The 24447-nt window shown below is 52.5% G+C and overlaps 1 protein-coding gene across 10 annotated transcripts in view; it reads right to left on the bottom strand.

The window, feature by feature from the left end:
- The window catches only part of NPAS2 (neuronal PAS domain protein 2), a 160237-nt gene that overhangs the window by 29612 nt on the left and 106178 nt on the right, over window positions 1–24447 (bottom strand). For all 10 annotated transcript variants that reach the window (XM_055120131.1, XM_055120128.1, XM_055120125.1 and 7 more), the window contains 4 exons: window positions 23858–23949; window positions 18725–18814; window positions 7255–7375; window positions 6144–6257 (listed from right to left, as the gene is read on the bottom strand). In XM_055120131.1, coding sequence (XP_054976106.1) covers window positions 6144–6257; window positions 7255–7375; window positions 18725–18814; window positions 23858–23949 — 417 coding nt within the window. The remainder of the gene's footprint in view (window positions 1–6143; window positions 6258–7254; window positions 7376–18724; window positions 18815–23857; window positions 23950–24447) is intronic.

Raw genomic sequence — 24447 nt, 5'->3', positions numbered from 1 at the left:
AGGAGGGGGTGGGGAGGGTAAGCCGGAGGCTGCAGTGTCACTGACAAGGCTGACAGAGCTGTGGACAGAATCAGGGACAAGAACTTCCAACGGGCCATTGTCCCTTGGCGTCAGGGGCATATCTTGTGCACATTTTCATCAGGGTTCAGGACAACCTAACCAGGAGTAGAGACGCGATTGACAAAAACCTGAGCAACCCTCAGGGCTCCATGTCCATCCCAACCAGAGACCCTGCTGCACGCGGCTGCCCTTGGCTGAGTTCTTCAGCAGCTCTTGATTCCTGGCAATGTCAGCGCCAGGGCTCGGGGCCGTCTGCCCCTTGCTCCACATACTGTGGGAGTCAGGTGGATGAGAATATGCCACGGAGCTGTCTCTCCTGGGCATGGTTCCGGAGGCCATGTGCTTCGTTCCTTTAACCGAGCCACCTCAGTCCACCCACTTGGGAACCAACCGGAAGCCCTGAAGTCCTAGAGTGAAATGGGCCCGTGGAGCATCTGTGCTGAAGGTGTGGGGCCAAGGCCCGCTCCTGCCAGAGTTTCATACCCGGCGGCATGGTGAAGCGGGCGGGTGAGATGAGGGCGGGAAACGTCCAGACTCTGGCATGTGGTTTCTGGAAATCCCAGAGTGGAACGCTCGCTGAGGCTGACCTATTTGGAGCTGCACCAGCAACTTCTGAAATGCTGCTTCTGGATCTCAGCCAGGCGCGCACTCAGCCGCAGGGGCGGGGGGAGAGCCGCGTGGAGGGGCGGCTCCTGGCACCGTCGCAAGGTCCTTCGCACAGCTGCTCCTTATTGCTCTGTGTCAGTTTGGGGTACTCGGGGCTTACTCTTAGCTCTGTGCTCAGGGCTCATCCTGGCAGGGCTCAGAATATGTAGAATGTGGGGATCAAATCAGAGTCAGGCGCATGTGGCTAGGCAAGTGCCCTACCCACTGTTCCATCTCTCTGGCCCTTCCTTACACTTTAGACAAATACTTGCTAGCTCTTTCCCAGTGTAAAGTGCAGGCAGAAGGGGTTGGAGGATGGCCTCTTGGGCTATTTAATTGAAGAAGTGAAAATATGGAGACTATATTTGTTCAAAAATTTTTTAAGGACCAGAAAGATAGTGAAGTGGGTAGGGTGCTTGCCTTGCATGTGGCCAACTGGGTTTATTCCCGGGCATCACCCAGGGTTCCCCGAGCTGTCAGGAGAGATCCCTGAGCTTGGAAGCAGAGAGCTGGGTGTGTCCTCACAACAAACAAACAAACAAACAAAGGTTTTTTTTTTTCTTTTTGGGTCATACCTGGTGATACACAGGAGTTACTCCTGGCTCATGCACTCAGGAATCACTCCTGGCGGTGCTCAGGGGACCATATGGGATGCTGGGAATCAAACCCGGGTCGGCCACATGCAAGGCAAATGCCCTACCCGCTGTGCTATCACTCCAGCCCCAAGGTTTTAAAGAACATTATTGCTACAAAACCCACAGTGACTGGAATAAAGTAATTTCCCTTTACTTCTAGGAGTTGCCAAGCTGAGGTGGACGGGTGGGCTGACACTGGGCCCCCTGGAAGGGACTTCAGGTGGGCGGGCAGGGAGTGGGATTTCAGGAGTCCAGGGATGGGGTCTCCCATCCCCACATAGGGCTTTCAGCAACCCAGGTAGGAAGCGTCCTACTGTGAGACGCTTGCAAGGAAACTTTCTTCTTGTCCCGTTTCCTGATATACCAGTTCTGGAAAAATCCAGGTTTGGCTGAGAAATCCTATCTTCTTTCCCTTCCCAGAAGCTCAGTAGCAAACCAGGAAGAGCTCAGGCGCCAACAAGACAGGGGCGGATGGAAGAGGCCACCCCAGTCCCTACTGGACAAAGGTCACTGCATGCCCATCCCCGTGGGTCGAGGTTGGGGGTCGAGGGATGTGGAGGCAGCGTCATGGTGAGCCTGGAGACGCCCAGGTGGGCAGCTCCCTCTCCTGAAGGGCAGGCAAGGGGGCTCTGCCCCTCCCTCCCACACGTCCAGCAGGGCCTGTCTCCTCACCATCCAGGGCCAGGGACAGTTTGCCGGCCAGCGGAGGTCTGCGGCCTCAGGTGCACCCCAGCACCCCCCTTCGGGACAGTGTGTCTGGACAGCCCTGGCACTGTCCCCCCCAGGAAAGGGGTGGGGTACTGGCCTCCAAGGGCCCAGGGAGTCCAGGAGGGGGGAACTTGAGGGGGCACCAACGGGGAGCGAGGGTGAATTGCCCTTAGGAGGCCCCCGGAAATAGATTTTTGTGAAGAAACAAAGTGTCCCCCAGCCGCACCCAAAGTTGCCCCCCCCTGGAGTTGTTTTGGCATCTTTGGAGTGCAGGCTCATGATGGTAAGATTGGTTCAGGGAGAAGACTGGCCCTTCTTACTGGGGAGGCCACACGCCACGTGCAGCAGATCTCATGGCTGACCCTGGCTTGGCATTCAGGGAGCTCTCCTAGTGGGGCTCAGGGAACCTTATCTGGCTGGGATTGAACCTGGCTAGTCACATCTTACCCACCCCACAAAGTTCTGACAGGCACTCATCTATAGTCATGGCTGGCGGGCCCAGAGAAGGGAGAGGCCCACACGGTCTCTGTCCTTCTCATTCTATGGGTCACAAAAATGAGTCTCCACTGTCTTCTTTGCAAATAGCAAATAATGCACAGCTCATGGCCCACGATGGCCCCGGGGAAACTATTCCACTACTCAGTGTTTACTGAGAACTCAATCAACAAAATCATGTTTGAATTGAACATTAAAATGGTTCAATATTGGGGCTGGAGTGATAGCATGCCTTGCATGCGGCTGACCCAGGTTCTATTCTCAGCATCCCATATGGTACCCTGAGCACTGCCAAGAGTAATTCCTGAGCGTATGAGCCAGGAGTAACTCCTGTGCATTGCTGGGTGTGACCCAAAAAGCAAAAAGAAAAAAAAAGGTTCAATGTTGATGATTTTGTGGGGTCCCATCTTAGAAATTCCTTTGCCTTTGAGATTTTTTGCTGTCTGTTTAAACCTAGGTCAGGATTATATTTCAGATATTCCACAATTTGGAGACTCTTGTTATAAGAAATTTCCTTTAACTGCCTCACTTTGAAATTTGCAACTTTTAATTCCAAATTTTTAGCATAACAGCTATTTTTTTTAAAGTCACACATAATTTCCACACATTATTCCAGGCAAACAAACACTGTCTCAACTTGAGGTAAAAATAAAGCCCAGCTAGTTAAAAAAAAAAAAAGCCCCAGAAATCTAGAAAGGAATCTATTTCCTTGAAATCCTCTGAACTGTGATCAGTGACAAGAAGTTTCCAAGCATGTTCAGCAGTGTCTCAATGGACAGTGGAAGGGGAAACAGCTCACGGTTGCCCATGTTCACACGCTGGCCAGTCCTGCCAATTAGCTGGGCACTGTTCCGGGCATGGGGGAGGGAGGGGCTCTGCACTCCCTAACTCCCTGCAATGAACCTGGACACCCCAACGGCCAGAGAGCTCTCCCTCCTTCACACAGTCACCCTCACCTCTGGCACTGTGGCCAGAGCACCGATATCTCCAGCAAGTCCAAGCAGTGCACGCTGTAACTCAGGACAATGCTGCCTGGGAGGCTCAGCCTTAAAGCCAAGAGGGTGTCATTAAGACTCCTGCGGGTGGGTGGCCTGGCAAGGGCAGGGCAACACTTCTCAGAGGCCATAGCCTCTTGCACCAGAGCCCTCGGGTCTTTTTACTCTGCTCCAGCCCGGTTCGAGCAGCAGATCTCCAGAGGAAGCGCTGGGAGGTGCCTGGGAATTTGCATCTTGCAAGATGCCTTCCCTGTGAATCATGGCTGCAGGGCGGGCATCCCCTGGGGCCTTCTGATCTTGTTCAAGATGCCCCTTCAGTCAGGTTCTTGGACCCACGAGCCACCACTTAGTTATGCATGTGCCTCAGCGGACACTCACAGGCGAAGTTTGGGGGACTCCTGCTGCATGGGATCAGCCCCGGCAGGCCTTGGCTTCATCCTGCTTCACCCAGACCCGGGGCCCACCCGGGGAAGCTGAAGTCTTTGCTTGCAGCTACTCACCCCCGCTGGCCTGCACAGGTAGACTTCAGAAGGCCCCAGCTCAGCCATGGAGCTCTGAGGCAGGCCTGAGCCCTGAACTCTGGGCCCTTGGCAGGACCCCGCATCTAGCCGGTGCCTTTTGAAAAAAGTGTGTCCAGTTCTGCAAAGAACATGCAAGACGAGGTTGCCGAGGTGGAGGAAGGACCCTGCTGAGTCTCAACATCAGTACTCGGTGCTGCTGTTGGGGCTGATCCAAATGAGAACCCTGGAGCTCACCTGACTGAGGTCCACCAGTGGGTGCTGCCACCGCCAGCTGCCTTAGACTCCGTGGCCCATCCCTCCCCACCACAGCTTATCTTTCCAAATTTGTTTGCCTTTGGAATTCCCCCCCACCTTCCACAAATCCCTGTCAACACTGTCTTAGATAACCCTTGTATCACTTGTAGTCCCTTTGATCTTCAATTTGCTCGAGCGGGTGCCAGTAACGTCTCCACTTGTCCCTGTCGTGTGCCAGTGCAGCCCAATGATATCTGCCTGCTCCAGGAACAGGAAGAGCCTCAAATCATTCATTCAGGGATTTGACGAAGAAATCTGACCATCTAGTTGGTGGGTGGTCACGAGGTCTTCTGACGTCCCGTGGAATCCAGTCGGTAACAGCTCTAGTCCAGTGGTCGTCTCTGAATGGCATTACATGACCGGCCCATCTGATTTTTGATGCCTTGGCAAACGAGACAGCATCCCTGATTTTTGACCGTCGATGGAGGTCAGAACTCCGGATTCCTTCTCTCACTTGAGTGAGACATGATATTCCCAGCATAGCTCATCCTGTTTGCATAGGGCCCAGGTCTCTGAGGCATCTCTTAGTGCAGGAAGAATACCCTATCCGTGCTTTTATGAAGCGTGAGACCCTTCAGAGCTGTTTGTTTGGGGGCAGGCCTGTGGGCGGGGGCTGGCTCTGAGGCAGAGGCTTCCGATCAGCCTGGGCCAGGAGTGAAATGGGGCCTTTCTGCCTGGGTGGAGCTGTGGCCTGGCAGTGGGAGCTCGGACAGTCGCTGCAGGGTCAGCAAGGGCGACAGGCCTGCCTGAGCAGCCTGTGGCCGCTGAGCAAAACCTGCTCAGGGAACAGGTGCTCACGTGCAATGCAGCGAGCAGATCCCCGAAACGTGCTCCTGGCCTGAGACGGACGACCCTCAGTGCAGCGAGGTCCCGGGGGTCCCGCCAGGAAGCAGGGTCCTCTCTGAACTCTCGGCTGTTTCCCCAGCACAGCCCAGACACGGGCACCGTGGGCCGCTCTGTGCCAGCACGGGCAGGAGTGGGCGCGCTCTCCTCAGATCCAGCGGTGCTTATGAGCACCAGATTCATCTGGGCAACATGGAAATCTAAATGCACGTGTGGAAAGCAGATCTTCATCCTCCTTCAGGACTCTCCTGCCCGCCCCCCAACTGTGTATGCGTTTGCATGATAAAAGACACAGTTGCCATCATTTTCTTAGTGATCTCTTCTCTATTCCAGCTGCCTTCTCCCTTGCATAAAGCAGACTTCCAGCTATGGGGCAATCCTCTGGCCCTCCTATCTACTGTCCTTGGGTGTCAGCCTCATGTGATGATATTCTATACTCCACAAATGAGTGCAGTCCTTCTATGTCTGTCCCTCTCTTTCTGACTCATTTCATTTAGCATTATACTCTCCATGTCTATCCATTTATAAGCAAATGTCATGACTTCATCTCTCCTGACAGCTGCATAGTATTCCATTGTGTAGATGTACCAAAGTTTCTTTAACCAGTGATCTTTTCTAGGGCACTTGAGTCGGGATGGGAGATGTGTGCCGAAAGTAGATAATGGACCAAACATGATGGCTTCTCAGTGTCTGTGTTGCAAGCCATGATGGCCAAAAGTACAGAGAGAGTGGGGAATATTGTCTGCCATGGAGGCAGGGGGAGGGTGGGAAAGGGTGCATATATCGAGGATATTGGTAGTGAGGAATGTGCACTGGTGGAGGGATGGGTGTTTGATCATTGTGTGATGGTAATCCAAACATGAAAGCTTTTAACTATCTCATGGTGATTCAATAAAACTAAAAAAAAAAAAAGACATGGCTGCAATTATAGGACAATGAAAGCTTACCATTGTTGTAAGAGCGAAAATTTCCTACAAATTTTATGTATTCGTAAGTTGGAAATTCCTTTGGGTTCAAGCTGCCTCTGAGAAGATGGCAATAAAACTCTAGATCGTCGTCAGCTGGGCCGTTCGAGAAGAAGAGAGAGAGAGAGATTTAAGCATTACAGCCTCCAGACTAACAATGCTGCTTTCTGAGAAACTCTAGTTTCCAGTCTATTCCTGGTGGGTGGGGGTGGGCATGCTATCATTACGGCTGGCTCTGGACACAGCTTAGAGCCTCTCCACCCAGCCCACCCCTCCCACCACAGCTGGGTTTGAATTTTGTGCTTGACCCCATTTGTCTTAATTTTCTCGAATATGTCTGGTTGGTTATGTCATCATTGATTGGACCCAGTTGCTTTCAGCTTTGGTTCGTTAAAAGGAACTACTCTGTACAGAGTTGCTCTCTTTAATATGGCTGTTTTGCTTCACTTCGGAGTCAAGTGAGACGTACAATGGTACAATGGGACAAATCAATCATGGAAAATGGACTAAAGTTCAGGCAAGTACAGGCACCTTCGCCACCTGCATCCCTGTGGAAGCTTCGCCAGGGGCACGCGGTTGGACAGGCACGCAGCCAGCCTCCTCTCGAGGCTGCCAACTCTGATTAAAAGACACTTTGAAATCCCATAAAGGCCACAGATGTATATAATCAGATGACAGATTCAGGAGAAGAGAATCTGGGTTCTGATCCAATTATCCAGGTTTTAGGTACTTAAGTATCACACAGCGAGCTCAGTGCCCTCTAAAAGAGGCCGATTGTTCTAAAGCAGACAATTGATTATTGCACTGTTTCTTACAAGAAGGCCTTTAAAAAAGGGAATTTTGTATTACATGTGAGACAAGTGCTATTCTTAAACTCCATGCTTTCAAATTTTCCACATAAAAGCTCAATGTCTTACATCTTTCCAGAGCCAATTTTAGCTTAAAGCTTAAAATATACCTCTCCAGATCTCAACCATGTTCTGAGTCACAGGAAGATTATTTTCAAAATTGGTCTTCCCTTCCTAGTTCATGTTATCCCCCTTTCAAAGGTAAAATGATTCATATTTTGTGAAGTTAGTGAAGCTGAACTTACATTTTAAGTATTCCGGGGTGGGGGAATCCGCCACGAGCAGATGGGAGGAAAGGATCTTGTACACTTCGGAGTGTTCTTGCTCGGGAAGGAAATTTAACAAATTCTGATCCATGACATCCGACTGAAAAATAAAATAAAGGGAAAAAGATACACGCTCAGTGAGAATGAGAAATGAAAGCTACGCAGATCTGAATGCTCATTCGAGCCAGAGCTGGATTCTGGGACGAGCGGTCGGGGGTTTGGGAGCTGCAGGAACGCTGTGACCCTCTTTGGGACGCTGACTCTGGGCTCACCTGCCTGATTCTGGCCTGGGATGCTGCCCCAGGGAAGTGGGTGTCAGGCCCACTGTGTCCTTAGTCCTCTCTGAGGACCTCCTCACACCCCAAAGGAGGCCGTCAGGAGTGGCCGCCGGGTGGAACAGCTCATGGCAACAGAAAGGGTGTCCCCTTGTGCTGTCCAGACTGAGGGCTACTGGCAGGTGACGGGCCCCTGCAATGTGGGAGGAGGGGGGCTGCTTAGGGGGGGGTGGGATCTCACCCAGGCCAGGTCTGTGCCCTCATCTGGCCTTGCCTTGTCTTCAGGATGTGGGGGAAAAGGAAGCAATTCAACAAATAACACCATCTTCTGCCAGTGTCTGTTGGTACTCGTCATGAGACACCAGCCTATGTCAGACTTCCCGGGCGAGTGCTGCTGCGCCCAGTAACCCAGCACCCACACCCAGTGCTGTCTGTCACCACCCAGCTGACCATTTATTTATTTATTATTTATTTAAATTTTATTTTTAATGAACCACTGTGAGATACAGTTACAGACTTACAAAATTTTGTGATTATGTTTCAGTTATACAATGATTGAGTACCCATCCCTCCACCAGTGCCCATTCTCCACCACCAATGTTCCCAGTATCCCTCCCGCCACTCCCACCCCTTCCCATCTCCTGCCTCTGTGGCAGGCGCATTCCTTCTTACTCTTCCCTTCCTTTTGGGTGTTATGGTTTGCAATACAGGTAACAAGCAGCAATCCTCCTGGTCCTTATCTCTACTATCTTTGGCTGTTAGTCTTCTATTATGTTACTTTATATTCCACAAATGAGTGAAGTCATTCTATGCCTGACCCTCTCTTTCTGACTCATTTCATGTAGCATGATACTCTCCATGTCCATCTACTTATATGCAAATTTCATGGTTTCATCTTTTCTACAGCTGCATAGTATTCCATTGTGTATATATAGCAAAGTTTCTTTAGGCAGTTATCTGTTCTCGGACACTCTGTTTTTTTCCAGATTCTGGCTATTTTAGTAGTACTTCAATAAACATAAAAGTGCAGATGTCATTTCTGCTGTACTTTTTTAAAACCAGCTGACCATTTATGCAATGCCTCTACCCAAATTCTTTCTCCATCCCTTCTGGGCTCGGTGATGGGTCTTATGGTTGTAGAAAGCTTGTTATCATTGATTGGACTCAGCTCTGTGTTTGTTTCAGCACCATGAGTAGGGTCAGGTGGTATTTGCATAACTAACTCTTCTTGCATCAACTTCTGGTGGGTGCCCAGGGAGTGGCCAGGGTGGCTGGTGGCTGTGGACAGGAGTCTGCAGGGAAGATGCTCACAGCAGAGAGGGGGAAGGACATTTCCAGCATGTCCTCTACTTCAAACATTTGTCTGTATGCTCCAGGGTTCCTGTGGGGTAGATTCCCCACTGCCCTGGACCACATCTTGTCCCCTCTGCTCTCCATCCCCACTGAAGGATCTGCCAATCAGTTCCAGCTGGCCAGACTCCAGGTGCTTCCTGGATAACTGCCTGCCACCTGCACCCCACACTCCAAACAGACCCAAGTGCGTGGGGCTGTCGTGCCCAAGCCCATTCACCCAGAGCCACCGGCCTCTCTGTCCCTATGCCCGGGCCCTCACTCACCGTCCTGTCATATCTGGATGATGGGTATTCCCACACTGGCTTTGATTTCTAAGTTTTCCTTCACCAGCAGCCAGAAGGAGACTTGTCTCAGGTCAAGGCTTAAAAGTTGCCATGCTATGGGCTGGAGCGATAGCCCAGCAGGCAGGGTATTTGCTGTCACGTGACTGACCCATGTTTGATACAATCTGCCAAGCCAGCCCGGAGTAACTGCTGAGTGCAGAGCCAGGAGGAAGCCCTGAGCACCAAACAAACACATTCCTGCTCTGAGGAAGCCGTGCGCCAACTTCAGCTTGCTCTCAGGACAGCCGGACCTGCCCGTGGTCCTCTCTCTCCTTTCTTCAGACTGCCAGATCCTTGCTTCCTTCCGAGCCTTCCTCCAGGCCCTCCCTCACCTGGAACATTCTGTGCCGTGTACCCCACCGCATCCTCCGGGCCCTACTCACTTCCCCAGAGCAGCTGTGCTGCCCCAGCGGAGCTGTCCTCGGCCCCAACCCTGCTCTCAGCACCCTCTGGGACTCGTACCATGGCGGGTGACGGGCATGAGGGTGGATGGGACCACCCAGAGGAAACAGCCCACCCAGCACACAGGAGGGTAGGCAGTCAGAGAGAGTTTTCTTTCTAAATTTTATTTTAGGCACCATGATTCACAATATTGGTAATGTATAAGCATTCCAACACAGCACCCTCCCCCAAGTGTCCCTCTGCAACTGTCCCACCATCTTGCGCCCACTCTGCCTGTGATGTGAGCCCCTCACCCTACAGTGACACGCCTCCTGCTAAGGACCAGTTCTTAGTTACATTGCCTTGGGGCATTTGGTATTCTCTTACGATGTTTCTTTATATGCTGCATACAAGGGAGAGCATCCTGTATTTGTCCCTCCCTGCCTGGCTGACTTCAGTGAGCATGATGCTCTTCAGACCCACCTTTGTAGCAGGGGATCGCAAGGTTTCAGTCTCTCTTATGGCCAAGTATAAGTATGTTGTATAAGTAGATTGTATATTTGTACCACAGCTTCTTTATCCAGGCATCTATTCTTGGACACTTGGGTTGTTTCCTTTGGGCTATTGTGAATAGTGTTGCATTGAGTATAGGAGTGAAAATGTCTTTTCTGCATAGAGTTTTGGGCCCTTGGGGTAAATGCCCAGGCGTGGAATTGCTGGGTCAAGTGGAGGATTGGTTTCTAGTGTTCTTGAGGTGCTCCCCTATTGTTTTCCAGAAGGCCGGGCCAGCTGGCATTCCACCGACAGTAGCAGAAGTGACTTTTCCTCACGTCCCTGCCAACACTGGCTGTTTTGAATCTCTGTGGCGTGCCAGTCTCAGCGGTGCGAGGTGCTGGAGAGATTGGTTCGAGAGCGGGCACTGGCCCCTGTGAGCTGCTCTTTGCAGAGTGAGAAAACTGTGAGGGTTCAAGGAGCTGGGCCAGGGCTCAAGGGGCACCAGCAGGTGACTGGTGTTGGGTGCCATTCACGAAATGAGCCGAGATGGTCTTGCTGTGGATACCAACTCCTGCGTGGCCCAGCCCACTGCCCCACATCTTGGCTGAGAATGGTCAGTGGCCTTCAGGAGAAGCACACAGAGAGCTCAAGTGACACCTTCCTCTCAGATAGAGTCAAGCAGGGTTTCCAGGGAACACGGCACAGAATGCTCACACAACCCCCAATGCTGGGTCCCTGTTGCAGCACCCCTGAGGGAGCGACCCTTTAGGGTGTGGGGACAGAGGGATGAGGGGAGGCAGGTGGGGGATGGGGGCAAGCAAGCAAGGTCAGAGAGGAGGCAAGGGGCAGAACCAGGATGGGAGAGGAGACGCTCACTCCCACTACACTATGCTCACCCATCTCGGGTGCCGGAGGAACATAACAGAACAGAGGGGACTCTCCCCACACACCCCTGCCTACAGACAGCTTCCGGGGCCGCCAAGGATGGCCATGGGGGCACCTGTCATCCTCCCTCTGGGCGGACACAGTACCCTGACGAGCAGGGCAGCCTTCCTCACAGGTCCCTCCTTTAAAGCGTTATTTAAAGCCCACTCCCTCTAGCTCACTTGAGAATGGCTAATGCGCCAGAAAGACATTTCAGAGTCTGAAAAATGGTGATTATGTAGCCCAAGGCTCTGCTCAGAGGCCAGTAGGAGCCCATGGCCCAGTGCGGGGGAGTGGAGGGGTGGGGAAGGCCTGGCAAGCTCTGCAGAGAGCAGAGGTGAGTGTGGGAGTACGGGCAAAGGGCTGGACCAGGCTTGCGGCCAAGCTTCTCCACAGTGGTTAAGCCAATACTACTCTGTCACTCCATAGGCTGAAAATCGATGGCGAACAATGCTAATGTGAAAACTTAGACCCTAGTGTGTACAGGAGAGTGACTCATATCTGCGACGGAACTGTCCCTTGAGTGAGCTGAGCTCTGCTTATTTAAAATAACACTGATTATGGACGGTGGTGGGGGGCAGTGTACAGCTGACTATCAGGAAGAGCATTTCCCGGTCTGGAAGCCACTGCTGATGTGTCCCCAAACTGCAATTTCAGAGGCGGATGCTTCTCCCAGGGACCTGGGGGGTCAGGGGGATTGGCCAGTGCGGAGATGAAGGAAAACTCCCTCCCGCCTTGGACCAGCAGGTGTAGTGAGTGCACCAGGTTCCACCTGGCTGAACAGCCTCGAGGGCCCTGTCTGAGTGGAGAAGGGGCAGGCAGGTCTGGCAAACTGCTGAGAAGCTTTAATGAAGTTCAGATTCAGAATCAAACTTGCTACAACCAAACGCGTTGTTTGTAGAGAAGGCTTCCCATCTTCGAATTGTGAAGAATCATTTATGACACAAATGCACCAACTACACAACAATCTCCTGGTCCATCCAAAGACGCTGGGGAGAGGAGTCGGTGAGTAGGGAGAGAAGGCGTTTGTGCGTCTCTGCTGGAGTGGGGGCCCCGTGTTTTCCCTGTTAGCCACGGGGTACAGGGGGAGTCTCTCCCTCTCACAGGCAGCCTGCCCAGCCCGGTCAACAGGCCCGCTGCCCGCTTCCTTGCGTGCTGCAGCCTGTGCCTGAGCCGGGAGTGAGTGTGAGCCACACCTGCGTCCCTCTGTTCAGTATGGGCTCTCCTGCCCCTGTGGTCCTCAGCTCCAGTGGCCAGGGGTGATTCAAATGATTCCGGAGAGCAGGCCGGTGCCCAGAAAATAAAATGAGTGCTTTCAAGTCACTTTTGTGGGAGCAAAAACCCCACACTTCCAGAAGATACCCGAGCAAGCACTTCAGAGGAGGGGATCCAGAAGGCTGAGAGAGGGTGTGCAAGGCCCCGTCTCACGAGCAGCGGGCATTTCGGGGGCACCTTCATGGGCTAGACTGACAAACAAGCCTTCCCAGACTCTGCTGCGTGGGGTAGCTGCAGCGTGGGGGAGACCCCTTCCGCACCCCCAAGGCTGGGCTTTCCCAGCAGGTGAGTGCAGGCAAGGGGACGCAGCGGCCTTGCCTCAGGCTGTGTGTTAGCTGACATAGCCAGGGCTCTGTCTGGCCTTCTCGGTGACCTCTTCTTCCTCAGACCCTGCCCAAGGCACTGGACCTCATGGTCCACTTTGATTTTATACTATTATGTTTTGTTTTGTTTCTGGGTCACACCTGGTGATGCTCAGGGGTTACTCCTGGCTCTGCACTCAGGAATTACTCCTGGCGGTGCTCAGGGGACCATACGGGGGCTGGGGATCAAACCTGGGTCAGCTGCGTGCAAGGCAAATACCCTCTCTGCTGTGCTATGGCTCCAGTCTGATTTTATATTTCTGACTGAAACTTTCACTCTTGCGTACATGGAGATGTTGCCTGGCCTGTAGGCTTCCCCAGCTCTATAATCCCTTGATAATCTCCTTTGAGGCACATGGGTGACTTTGCTTATCACTCTGAGCCCCCTTGACAACAGGCATGTGCAACTGCTCCCGGCGAGCTTGCCCCCGAGCACTGGGCATGTGGGCAATGTGCTCCGGGCATGAGGTGGGGCTTCATCTTTGGAGCGGAGCATGGTCCGGCTCTTCAGACCGACACCACCAATCATTAAAGAATCAGAAAACTTGGCTGGAGCGATAGCACAGCGGGTAGGGCATTTGCTTTGCTTGTGGCTGACCCGGGTTTAATTCCCAGCATCCCATACGGTCCCCTGAGCACCATCAGGAGTAATTCCTGAGTGCAGAGCCAGGAGTAACCCCTGTGCATTGCTGGGTGCGACCCAGAAAGAAAGAAAGAAAGAAAAAAAAAAGATCAGAAAAGCTCTCCAGAAAGCTAACTTTCTGAAATGTCATAAAGAAACACAGATCATACATATTTTGGGTTTTTTGTTTGGTCTTGCCCCTGCCATGCTCCTTGCCCATTCTGTCCAAGACAGGGGACTTGCATCCATGATCTTTCCTGGAAGTTTTCTCCCAGAAGCTCCTCAGCCCCAGCCTTGCCTCCCCCTGCCCCTCCCCAGCACCTCTCTTGCGCTCTCATTAACTCAAAGAGCAGAAGTGTGTTGGTATCACCCCCATGACACACTTTTGGTTTTACTTTAAAATCATTTTCTACGTTGAGGCATTTTCTTCTTTTGTCTTTTCTCTGTCAAGTTGACAAAGAATGCTCTAGAATAGTTCATCAGGAAATATTACTGTGTGAACGCTTGCCACGTCTAGCTTCTAGTGGCAGGAAGGAAACAGACTGTGAGCTTGATAATCTCAGGGAAGAGAGAAATTCCTGCTGCTTGCTACCTGTCTGGGGTCCAGGGATGAATGGATCCCGGTTTCAGTGGAGAGCGGAGCCCTGGTGTGTGGCCTGAGACACGGACCAAGACGGGTATTGCCGCTGCAGGGCTAATGCCTCGGGCCCTTCCGGCCCCCTCTAGAAGTGTCCATGACGCCTGACCACTGCCTTGCAGTTCTTCATTCTATCCCTTACAAGCCAGCCAGTCACCCTGAGGACATTTAGCTCTGCTTATGTTCTATAGAATTCTGAAGAGATTGAGCACCAAGTTTGAGAGTCAACTTGTTTATATCCCAGTCCCACCATTTGCTGTGTGAATGTAACTTGTCTGCCTCGGCTTCTTGTCCATGAACACAGATGAGTATCTACTTCATAGCATCACTGCAAGGACCCAGGAGAGTAGAGATGCGAGTGCTTCACGCCTGCTGCATGCCAGAGCTCTCAGGGGGACCTTCTAAACAGTGAGTCCAGTAGGCGTCAGCTCTCACTCCTATTCCTCTGAGTAAGGGCTCACTCCCCGAAACTGTAGACTCAGGACTTTCTTTCCTTCTTCTTCTTCTTCCTCTTTTTTTTTTAAGGGAAAAGCGAATTTATTTAGCATTGATTCCAGCCTAGTGGAGGCAACCAAAGCTGAGCCCAGCCCCTCCCACCCCACCCTACCCCACCTCACCCCATTAACGCCTGCCTCCACCCTCCCGAAGGCTCAGTTTACAACTGCTCAGAGGCCCCAGCACTGGGGAACAGTTTGCACTGGGAATTTACAGCTGGGGTGGGGCAGAGTTACGTATGACAAGGTGACATGTACACAGACGTGTCCGGATGGTAGAGTCCACAGACATGGCAGCGTGATATTGCGATGGACTGAAGTGGAAATGGGGACAGGCTTTCCCTGACAGGTGATAGAGTGACAAGCAATTGTGGGAACAAGAATCAGCCTCCCTCACAAGCAGAGCCAGCCAACGACTTCACAAAGTCTCTCTGGGGGCAAGACAAAGCGCAGGGGCTGCTCGGCACCGAGCACTTTTCTTTCCCGATAGGATAGCGCACCCAGAGAAGGAGTAACTCAAACTTTGGGCCCATGGCTCTTCCTCAGATTGAATGATGACAGCAAACGACTACCAGGAAGATAATCTGAGCTGACCTGGTCTTCCTGAACAGCTCTGCGCTCGGCCCATCAGGACGGACAGCAGGGCTGCTGGCCACCAAAAGACAGGGCACAGCCGTGCGGGGTCTGCTGGGGACAAGGCCGTCCTCTCCATGGGGCTTCCACTCCGCAGAGTGGAGCGAGGGCAGACTGGCCCGGGGGGGCCTCTGTGCCTTCTCATCTGAGTCTGAAACCCTTAGGGATGGCACACATATTGAAGTGTGAATTCTGTCTAAGCACGTGACTCACTTTCCATGGGAGAGACTCCCACTTTAGCTTCCGTCAGTCTTCGGTGCAACCGTCCTGAATCAGCAGCTGTCTGGGCTCCCGAGTCCATTGCTAAAGCGCCGTTTCCTCTCTCCATCAGCCACTCACTGTCCTTCACCCAATTTCTTCACCCCACCCTCTCTTCCCTTCTGGTGACCACTAAATTTGATCTTATAGTCTAAAAGTTAATTTTAATTTTACTTCGTTCGTCCATTTTCACCCCATTTCTCTATGGGTCAGCTATGAATGAAATCGTATACATATACTCTTTCCTCCATCTAATTTATTTCATGGGATAAAATGTTCTCCATATTCCATGTAAAACTCTCCACAGTTTCATTCAGATTATTCCAAACAGCAGGCTTCATATTTTTTTTAGGCTTCATATATTCACAGCGGAGGTTTCCATATGTTTCATATTTTTCATATTCAGCAGGCTTCCATATTTTATAGTTACATTGTATGTATGTATGTATCTATCTATCTATATATATTCACTTATATGTGCCTTGTCTTCATCTAGTCATCTGTGTGGTTTTTAGGCTGTACCTGGCAGTGCTCAGGGCTTACGACTAGTGTGCACTCAGGAATTACTCCTAGGAGACTTGGGGGACCATATGGAGTGCAGGGGATTGAGTCCGGGTTGGCTGTGTGCAAGGCAAGAGCCATATAACACTTGGGTCCCAAGCAACCCTCTGGGGATGAGCCTTGGGTTATTTCCATACCTTGGCTAATGTAAATAGCATGAACAGGGGGTGGCTGTATGTTCTCTAATCATCATCATCATCATCATCATCATCCCATTGATCGTTGAATTTATCGAGCAGTCTCAGTAACATCTCCATTCATCCTAGCCCTGAGATTTTAGAAGCATCTCTTTGCTCGGCCTTCACAATGATGCTACATTGGAGGCACTTTCAGGGTCAGGGGAATGAGACCCAGCTCATTAAATGTTCTTTAATAGCATTTAAAAAAATCATCATCGTCATCATCATCATCATCATCATCATCATCATCATCATCATCATCATCATCATCATCATCATCCTGTTGATTGTCAAATTTCTTGAGCGGTCTCAGTAACATCTCCATTCGTCCAAGCCCTGAGATTTTAGAAGTCTCTCTCTACTCATCCTTCCAACAATGCCGTACTGGAGGCTCTTTCAGGGTCAGAGGAATGAGACCCAGCTTGTTACTGGTTTTAGCATATTAATACACCATGGGTACCTTGCTAGGCTCTCCCATGTGGGCAAGAAACTCCCAGTAGTTTGCCAGGTTGTCCCAGAGGGAGAAGTAGGCTATAAGATATCTGCGGCTGCTTTGTGGAGCAGTTCAGAAAGCTTGCTTTTAAGTCTTTGGATGCTGGCCGTTGACAGGATTACACGGCGTCGGGGCAGTCCCTGGGTGTGACCACCTAGCTACTGGGAGATGGGAAATCTGGGCAGAGGAGGCTGAGTCCCGATCCGAGCAGCCTTGGAGATCTCAGCCCCGGGTCCCACACACCTGGGTTCCTCTGCTGGTTCCTTCATGCATGAGGCTCATCCGAACGTGTGGAGAGGGGTCTTGAGCATGGCTGTGGCTAGGCTCCAGAGGTCTTCGGCCGCTGGGAGCTCTGCTCGGGTGGGGTGGGAAGCTGGAGCCCATCCCCTCCGAGGAGACCCCGGAGAAGACAGTCAGGCACGTGGGCAAGAGATTCTCTGCCTTAAGCATATTTAAAAAAATATGTTTGGGTAAAGTCCGAGGGATGGTATAATTGGTTGAATGAAATTTCTGTCTTTAGTTTCTCGAGGAGCCTGCATCCTATTCCCCACGTTGCAGCGAGGTACATTCGCACCAACAGTGGAGAGTTCCGTCCCTCCACATTCTCTCCCACAAGAGGCTCCCAGTGATCGCTCGGTCTGCCCGCCCACCTGTAGAGATGCACCTCAGTGGTGAGGAAAGAGGGAAAAGACAACGATGACTTGGTTACAACTGAGCTAGAGGGATGCAGAATTTAAGCCTTGGGAGTGTCCAGATAGGGTTCCTGAATGCACAGCCTGTCTCTATACATACGTCTAACAAGCATTAAAGTAGGTCAAGGGTTACAGAGTCTGGAACACTTCTGGCCCTTTCCAAGTTAGACAGTAATCTTTGAAGGAGACCCTAAGTCGCTCCATGATTTCAATCTGAAGAATTACCGACTTATGCTCTAGGTCCCTTCTGTCATGTGTAATGACTGGATCATCTGACAATTCTAAGAGGATAAAGTACCAATATAAATCATTGCCCTGGAACTGTCCAAATGGGCCTGGCCTCCTGTACCTCATGCTTTGGTCCCTAAGGAGGCTGTGTTTCACTGCTTCCACCCAGGACCCCTCAGAGCCCCATCATTCCATTCAACAGCAACAAAAGCTCCCTCCAAAGAAGCACCACTCTCGGGGCCCCAACACCAAGGACCAGCGCGGGTTGAATGTGGCTCACAGCCTGGATCTCTGCAGAGAGCACTGACTACAGGAAAGATGGGCTGGGGAGGGTTTCTCAGGGAAACTGAGTCAGGACGATGTGACATCACCGCTGGCAGCTGTGCCAAGGGAGGCCAGCGCGTGCTCCATGTGCAGCGTCCTGGCCTGGACCTCCTGCCTCCGAGCTCAGGACAACGGTGATGCCCCCAAAGACCCGGCCACCTTCCGCTGAGCTGGGCGGGGTGGGGCGGGGCGCTGGCGTGCTGGCAGAGAAGAGAATGTTCTCGGCTCTCCCCTGCTGGGTGGCAGGAAGCAGAAGGCAGGGGTGGGGGTGTGTGTGGGGGTGGGGGGTGCCCGGCAGGACGCTCCCACAGCAGCCCCTCACCCACCCCCACACAGGTCTGTGAGTCGTGCGGCCTCGTGGCGGAGGGCGGGCTGTGCACAGAGGCACTGGGAGGATGTGGCCAAGGAGGGCAGGAGCGTTGCAATCCATGCCCCACGGCTTCCTCTCCATGCTGGCCTCTGCCTGGCATCCTGGAATGGCAGCGCTGTCCTTCCCTCCGGGCCACCCTAGTGGCCTCATTCTCCCAGTGCTCCTGGTCCAGCGAGGCCTTAACACACAATTCTCCCGTCAGGCCCCATCACCTCTGTGACTGAGAGAGCACTCATCCCAGCACTCCTCACTCTCATGCCTAAGTGCAGTTCCAGACACGGTTCCAGCGACCTGGAGTCGTGTCCACAGCAGCCATCTGCCTCCCATTCCCACACCTACTCTCAGAGGAGCCAGGCGCCCCCAAGCCTCGCACGGCCGGCAGTGACGGTCCTCAGGCCCGCTGCACCCGTGACTCTGAGAGGAGTCCATACCTCCCTCCAGCTCCCAGAGCACTAGCCCGCCGGTCCCGGCCACTCCTTCCTGACCCCACCTTCCCCTGCCCTGCCCGGCTCCGCTGGCCCTTGCACAGACCTCCCGTCCCCTCGGTGACGGCCCTGGGGCAGGACTCACCGGCAAGTGCCCGAGGAGTGGGGTGATGCTGTCGGAGACGTACAGGATGCTGCCCTCCGTGGTCACTGCGATGATGAAGCCGTCCAGGGCCTGCGGAGATGGACCAGCCGCACGAGAGGGAGCTCTGGGTTAGGCAGGGCTCACTGTCCCCAGGAAGACCCCTGCTAAGAGCCACACTGCCCAGCCCTGCCTCACGCACAGGGTAGCTTGCCCACAATGCCATCCAGCCTAGGCAAGTGTTCGCACAAGCAGTAAAGGCTCCATCAGAAAACTCTGACCTACTGGTATCATAAAGCAAAATGTAGTCATGGAAATGGCCTAAGCTTTTTTTTTCTTTTTGGGTCACACCCAGCGATGCACAGGGGTTACTCCTGGCTCTGCACTCAGGAATTACTCCTGGTGGTGCTGGGGGACAATATGGGATGCCGGGGACCAAACCTGGGTTGGCCGCGTACAAGGTAAATGCCCTACCTGCTGTGCTACTCCTCTGGCCCCAATGGCCTAAGCATTTTGATGATACAAATACCATCAGGCTAACTCAGAAACAGCCCAAGCCCCATGAAAGGATGTGTGATGTGTTATGGCCCCACCAACGGCACTCTGAGCTCAGCAGTGAAGAATCACAGAAGAGTAGCAGACCAAAAAATGTGTTAAAGGCAGAATGCCCCCTGTGGGTTCATGCGATCTGATGGAGCTGTCTCAAAGGACCTTCCCGTTAGCCCAGGGCTGGGGGGGAGGGGGCAGGGCAGGGTGGTGCAGGGCTGGGCAGGGTGGGGCAGGGCTGGGCAGGGTGGGGCAGGGCTGGGCAGGTGAGGTCAGAGAAGGCAGAGGGCGGGCAGCTCCAGTAGACGTGGAAGGATTGCCGAATGAGGAAAGCTGCGTCTGCCTGAAAGTTAGGCGTCTTGCTCTCAAGCTGGTGGCAGAGAAGAGGAAAGGCAGCCTCATTTCCGACCCTTCATACTGGGTGCGTGTAACCTCCAGCGGGCATGCCTGGGAGGTGGTTCCTAATAGCTGCAGGACACAGCATAAAGGGCCACCCCAGCAGCTGGCTCTGAGGGTGCACCAGAGAATGACAGGCACGACTCACAGCACCCAGCGCATGCCCCGGGCTTCCCGGCACAGCCCCAGGCCCACCTTCCCTGGGCTTTGCCTTCGTGAAAGAGTGTATTTCCCTGACAGGAAAAAGTTCTGCTTTGGGTAAGACAAAACCAAAATTGAAATCTGTGCCTAGAAAGTTCTGGAAACATATCACCAGGCACTCAGCTCCCATGTGGGCTGTTGCACTTGCTCTCACCCTGACAGAGAGGGGCGTGCCTGCAAAACACCAAAGGTCGGGAGAGGTTCATTTGCTCAGCAGGAAAATTAACATCCGGTCACCAGTACCCTACACTGGTGCTGCACGCTCGAGGCTGGAGAATTTGCCTGAGCACCTCCTTGTGAGCATCTACCTTCCAGGTTTTCAGCGGGGCGCTATTCTGTGCCCCCACATCCCAGGTGCTGTGGCAGTCGGAGGAGGGTTTTGGACGGCACTGGCATGGGAGCTGCTGGCATCTCTCGGGCAGAGGCCCAAGAAGCTCTGGAGCACCTCCTCATAGCCCCCGCCCGCGTGGAGACCAGACCGCAGGCGGGCAGGGCCTGGCTCGCTTTACATTCCTGGCCAGCATGCAGGCACACCTCCCTGCTTTCCTTTCTGTTTCCTCTCAAGGGTTTGGGGGAATTGTTTTACTGATTTAATTTCTCTTTGGGGGTCACTCCTGGCGGTGCTCAGGGGATGGGCAGTGCTGGGGGTTGCACTGGGCTTTAGGCACGCCGAGCATGCACCCCGGCCCACCTGCCCCCGGCCTCTAATTTGGCTGAGATCATGTTTTTGGTGCTTCTGAGGAGGTGGGGCCTACAGATGAAGTCACACAGCCTGTTTTGGAAAAAACAGATGAGACATGGGCCAGAGCAGGGACAGTGCAGAAGGTCTTCTTTTCCGGGACCCAGTCACCGCCTGAGTGACAGAGGAAGTGGGTGTTGAAAAGCTGCAGTTATTTATAGATGGGAGATAACTTTCATCAGCTCATTGGCATTTTCCATCCGGCATCCAGGAGCTGCACTGAGTCACTGCTGTAAGAATGCTCTGCTCGCCTGGGAAGCCTCACTCAGGCACCGCACAGTGGCGCAATGGAGCAGGGCCCAGGCTGCATCCCCATGCAGTGGAGCAGGGCCCAGGCTACATCCCCCATGCAGTGGAGCAGGCTGTGGGCTGCATCCCCCATGCAGTGGAGCAGGGTGCAGGCTGCATCCCCCCTATGAGGTGGAGCAGGGCCCAGGCTGCATCCCCCATGCAGTGGAGCAGGCTGTGGGCTGCATCCCCCATGCGGTGGAGCAGGGCCCAGGCTGCATCCCCCCTATGAGGTGGAGCAGGGCCCAGGCTGCATCCCCCATGCGGTGGAGCAGGGCGCAGGCTGCATCCCCCCTATGAGGTGGAGCAGGGCGCAGGCTGCATCCCCCCCCATGCGGTGGAGCAGGGTGCAGGCTGCATCCACATGGGCGGTGGCTGTCCATGACCCAGGGGTGCCAGGTGCTGTCCTGATCCCCATCCTGTATTAGCTGCAGGCGGCGGGAAGCAGAGTCTCTTCCTGCCCGTTTCTGACCCGACGAAGTGTCACTGTACTCTCTGGGACCATCCCTGGCTGAGAGCAAGGATCATTCTGGATTTCTCCATAAAACTCAGGTTCAGCACGGTCTAGCCAGCTGCCAGCCCCCAGAGCACTGCACTGCAGAGTACTCAGGGTCCCCACGAGCTCTCCCTGTAAGGGTGGTCCTTTTCTGTGGTTGTCCTTTTGGTGGGAGGCACACCCGGTGGTGTTCAGGACACAGGTCACTCCTGGCTGTGAGGACAAACCCAGGACTCCTGTCCGCATTACAGTGCTCTGGCCCTTTGGTCCAGGTGAGATCCTGCCCTCTTGAGCAACCCCTACTGGCCTTACTGCTCACCTCCTCTTTCAGATGCCCTCTAGATGGGTCAGCCTGGAGCTTGGTTTGGGCCTTTTTGAGAGAAGAAGGAAGGAGGGAGTGTCCCCCAGGATCTAAGGGGTCCACTTCCTGGGGCCCAGTGGGCTCAATCTCCTGTAAACTAAGGAGACGCAGCAGCTAGAGTGAGACGAGAGCACGGCTGGAGCGGCCTGTGGGGGCCTGGCCACCAGAGGGAGGACCTGGGGCCAGTCACGCACCACCAGCTAACCAGAAGCCTAACAGCAGTATTGTTGCTTTTAAAGGTACAATGGTTTTCCCAGATTCCATGAAGCAACAGTTCACCCAGAGTGTCTGCTGTTTCTAGGGCCGCAATAGTGTCACTCCAGCATCTCGTGGGATTTCCTTTAGATCCACATCAAGGCCTGAATACTGGAAGCAAGGGAAAATGTAGCCACACAAATCTAGAATCTCCTGTTTGTGACTATCCCAGGCTCCAGTCCTTTCTTCACTAACATACATCCACTTTTTCTACTGTATGAAATTCTGTTTTCCTCAAACTCTTCTGCTATCTTGAAACTGAATGGGAAAAAGTTTGAGGCATTAAAAAAGACTTTAGGTGTGTTTAGACTGCAGGAAGTCCTCACGAGTGCCATCTCTAGCTCAGTGGAAACTTCAACTTTGAGTGAAGTGAATAAAATGAACAACGTGCTCAATGGAAAATTGCCTGAAGGCCTTTGAATTATGTCATTTTGCTCAATATTGGCTGGGGTTATTTTTTCCTCATCAATGTTATAATAAAACGATGTTGACTGAAAGAATGCTTTGTTTGAGAACCTGCTGTACTTTTCCATAAGAATTAAAAGATAAAACGACTCACATAAAATAGCATAATGATGCATTAATTCAGAAAATTCACAAGCAGCTCTAAATGTAACATACTTAAAAGGCATTGCTTCTGGAAAAATTCCATATTTTCTTTAACTATATTTCACATGTGGATTGAAGTTTCTTTTCCTCTACCAATTGTTCATTAGCATGTTTATCTTTCATAATATTTGGACATATTCATCCTGGCATTTCTTATTCTAGGACTTTCTGTTTTCTGCAGATCTAATCCATGGAAATTGGAGCTTCCATCAGTCTTCTCTAAGCATGTAGGATGCAGTGTAGAGGGGCTGGAGTGATAGCATAGCAGGTAGGGCGTTTCCTTGCATGCGGCCATTTGCCTTGCATGCGGCCGACCCTGGTTTGATCCCTGGCATCCCATATGGTCCCCCGAGCACCGCCAGGAGTAATACCTGAGTGCAAAGCCAGGAGTAACCCCTGAGCATCGCTGGGTGTGACCCAAAAAGAAAAACAACAACAACAACAACAACAAAAGATGCAGTATAGAGAGATTTATCTTGAGAAGCCACTGCTGAAGGCCCCTCTGGCAGAACCACTCAAACTCCCTCTGCCAAGACTCCCACCTGGCCCCCTCCTAGCTCCAGAATCAGACCCCACATCTTGGGCTGTCCCTTTACAGCTGCACCCACTCCCCAAGACTCCCCCCCTCAGCCCCCACACCCCGTGTGGAGGTCAGAGGTCAGGTCAGACCTCAGTATTCACAGGGGCTTTCCCCATGTCAGCCAGGACAATTGAGAAGGCGCCAGAATCAGGTACCCCCAACTGAGGCAGAGACAGAGCCAGGGAGGGGCGTGTGCTGGGTGGAGAGACAAAGGGCCCATTGGGGTTCACTGCCACATGCCAAGGTGATATAAGATGAGCTCTAATTAAAAACATAACTTTAAAGGAAAAAAAATTATTTCCAGTGTTCCACTGGGGGAAAGGCAGACATACTACCACTCCCTGCATCCTAAAGAGGAACCATCTGAGCCCAGAGTCTGGGCAGAGAAATGATCTCCCTTTGCCCTTCCCATGGCCCTGAGCACCCTATCCCTGCCCCTTCTGCTTCCTCTCTTTGAGAAGACAGGAGCAGCCTGGTGCCGGCACCCAGGGGCAACCCAGGCCCAGGCCCCGGTCCTGGACTCCTGTTTCAGATTCGTGTCAAACACCAGCAACCGTATGCACATCTTTCCAGGGATTTTCAGTTCTATGGCCTCTTTCCAGAGTCAAGAATGGTAACTTACTCTGGGTAGAATATGCTCTAATTTACTGAAAAGCATACTTCACCTCCAACATCAGCTGGGTGAATTCTTCATTGCTCAGGAATGAAGGTTTCCAATCCTGTTGAATGTCACAGATTTCTGTTTGTGCTGAGACTTCTATAAAATAATAATAATAATAATAATAATAATAATAATAATAATAATAATAATAATAATGAGCTTTCATTTTCAAAAGCACCTAGAAATTGGACTGAACAGAGAGGATGCATGCTGTGTCTATGTTGCTCTGTGTAACCTCTGTATAGTTTAATTAAAGACGCTAACTGCGCATATGTTGGCCTGGTTTCCAAGGACGGGGAGCTTTGATTGAACAGGCTTAAAAGCATCTCTTGTTGTTTTCACACCCTATCATGAGCTTCACTCACTGCATGGACGTAGAGCCTGCAACGGCGGTGGATCGATTCACAACGAGCCTGTCGTCCACGGTTCGAGTGAGGTTGTTGCTGAGACAATAGCATGCCACTTAGGATGGGTCTGCAGGGACAGGACATCAGGCAGGACACCGGCCTTCCACACTAGCCAGGCTTCCATTTCTAGTACCCAGTGGTGCTCCTGAGCAGCATCAGGAGTGCTCCCTGAGCACAGAGTAAGGAG

This window comes from Sorex araneus, chromosome X (assembly GCF_027595985.1).
Source record: "Sorex araneus isolate mSorAra2 chromosome X, mSorAra2.pri, whole genome shotgun sequence".
Taxonomy (NCBI): Eukaryota; Metazoa; Chordata; class Mammalia; order Eulipotyphla; family Soricidae; genus Sorex; species Sorex araneus.
This window is presented reverse-complemented; position numbering and strand designations above follow the sequence as displayed.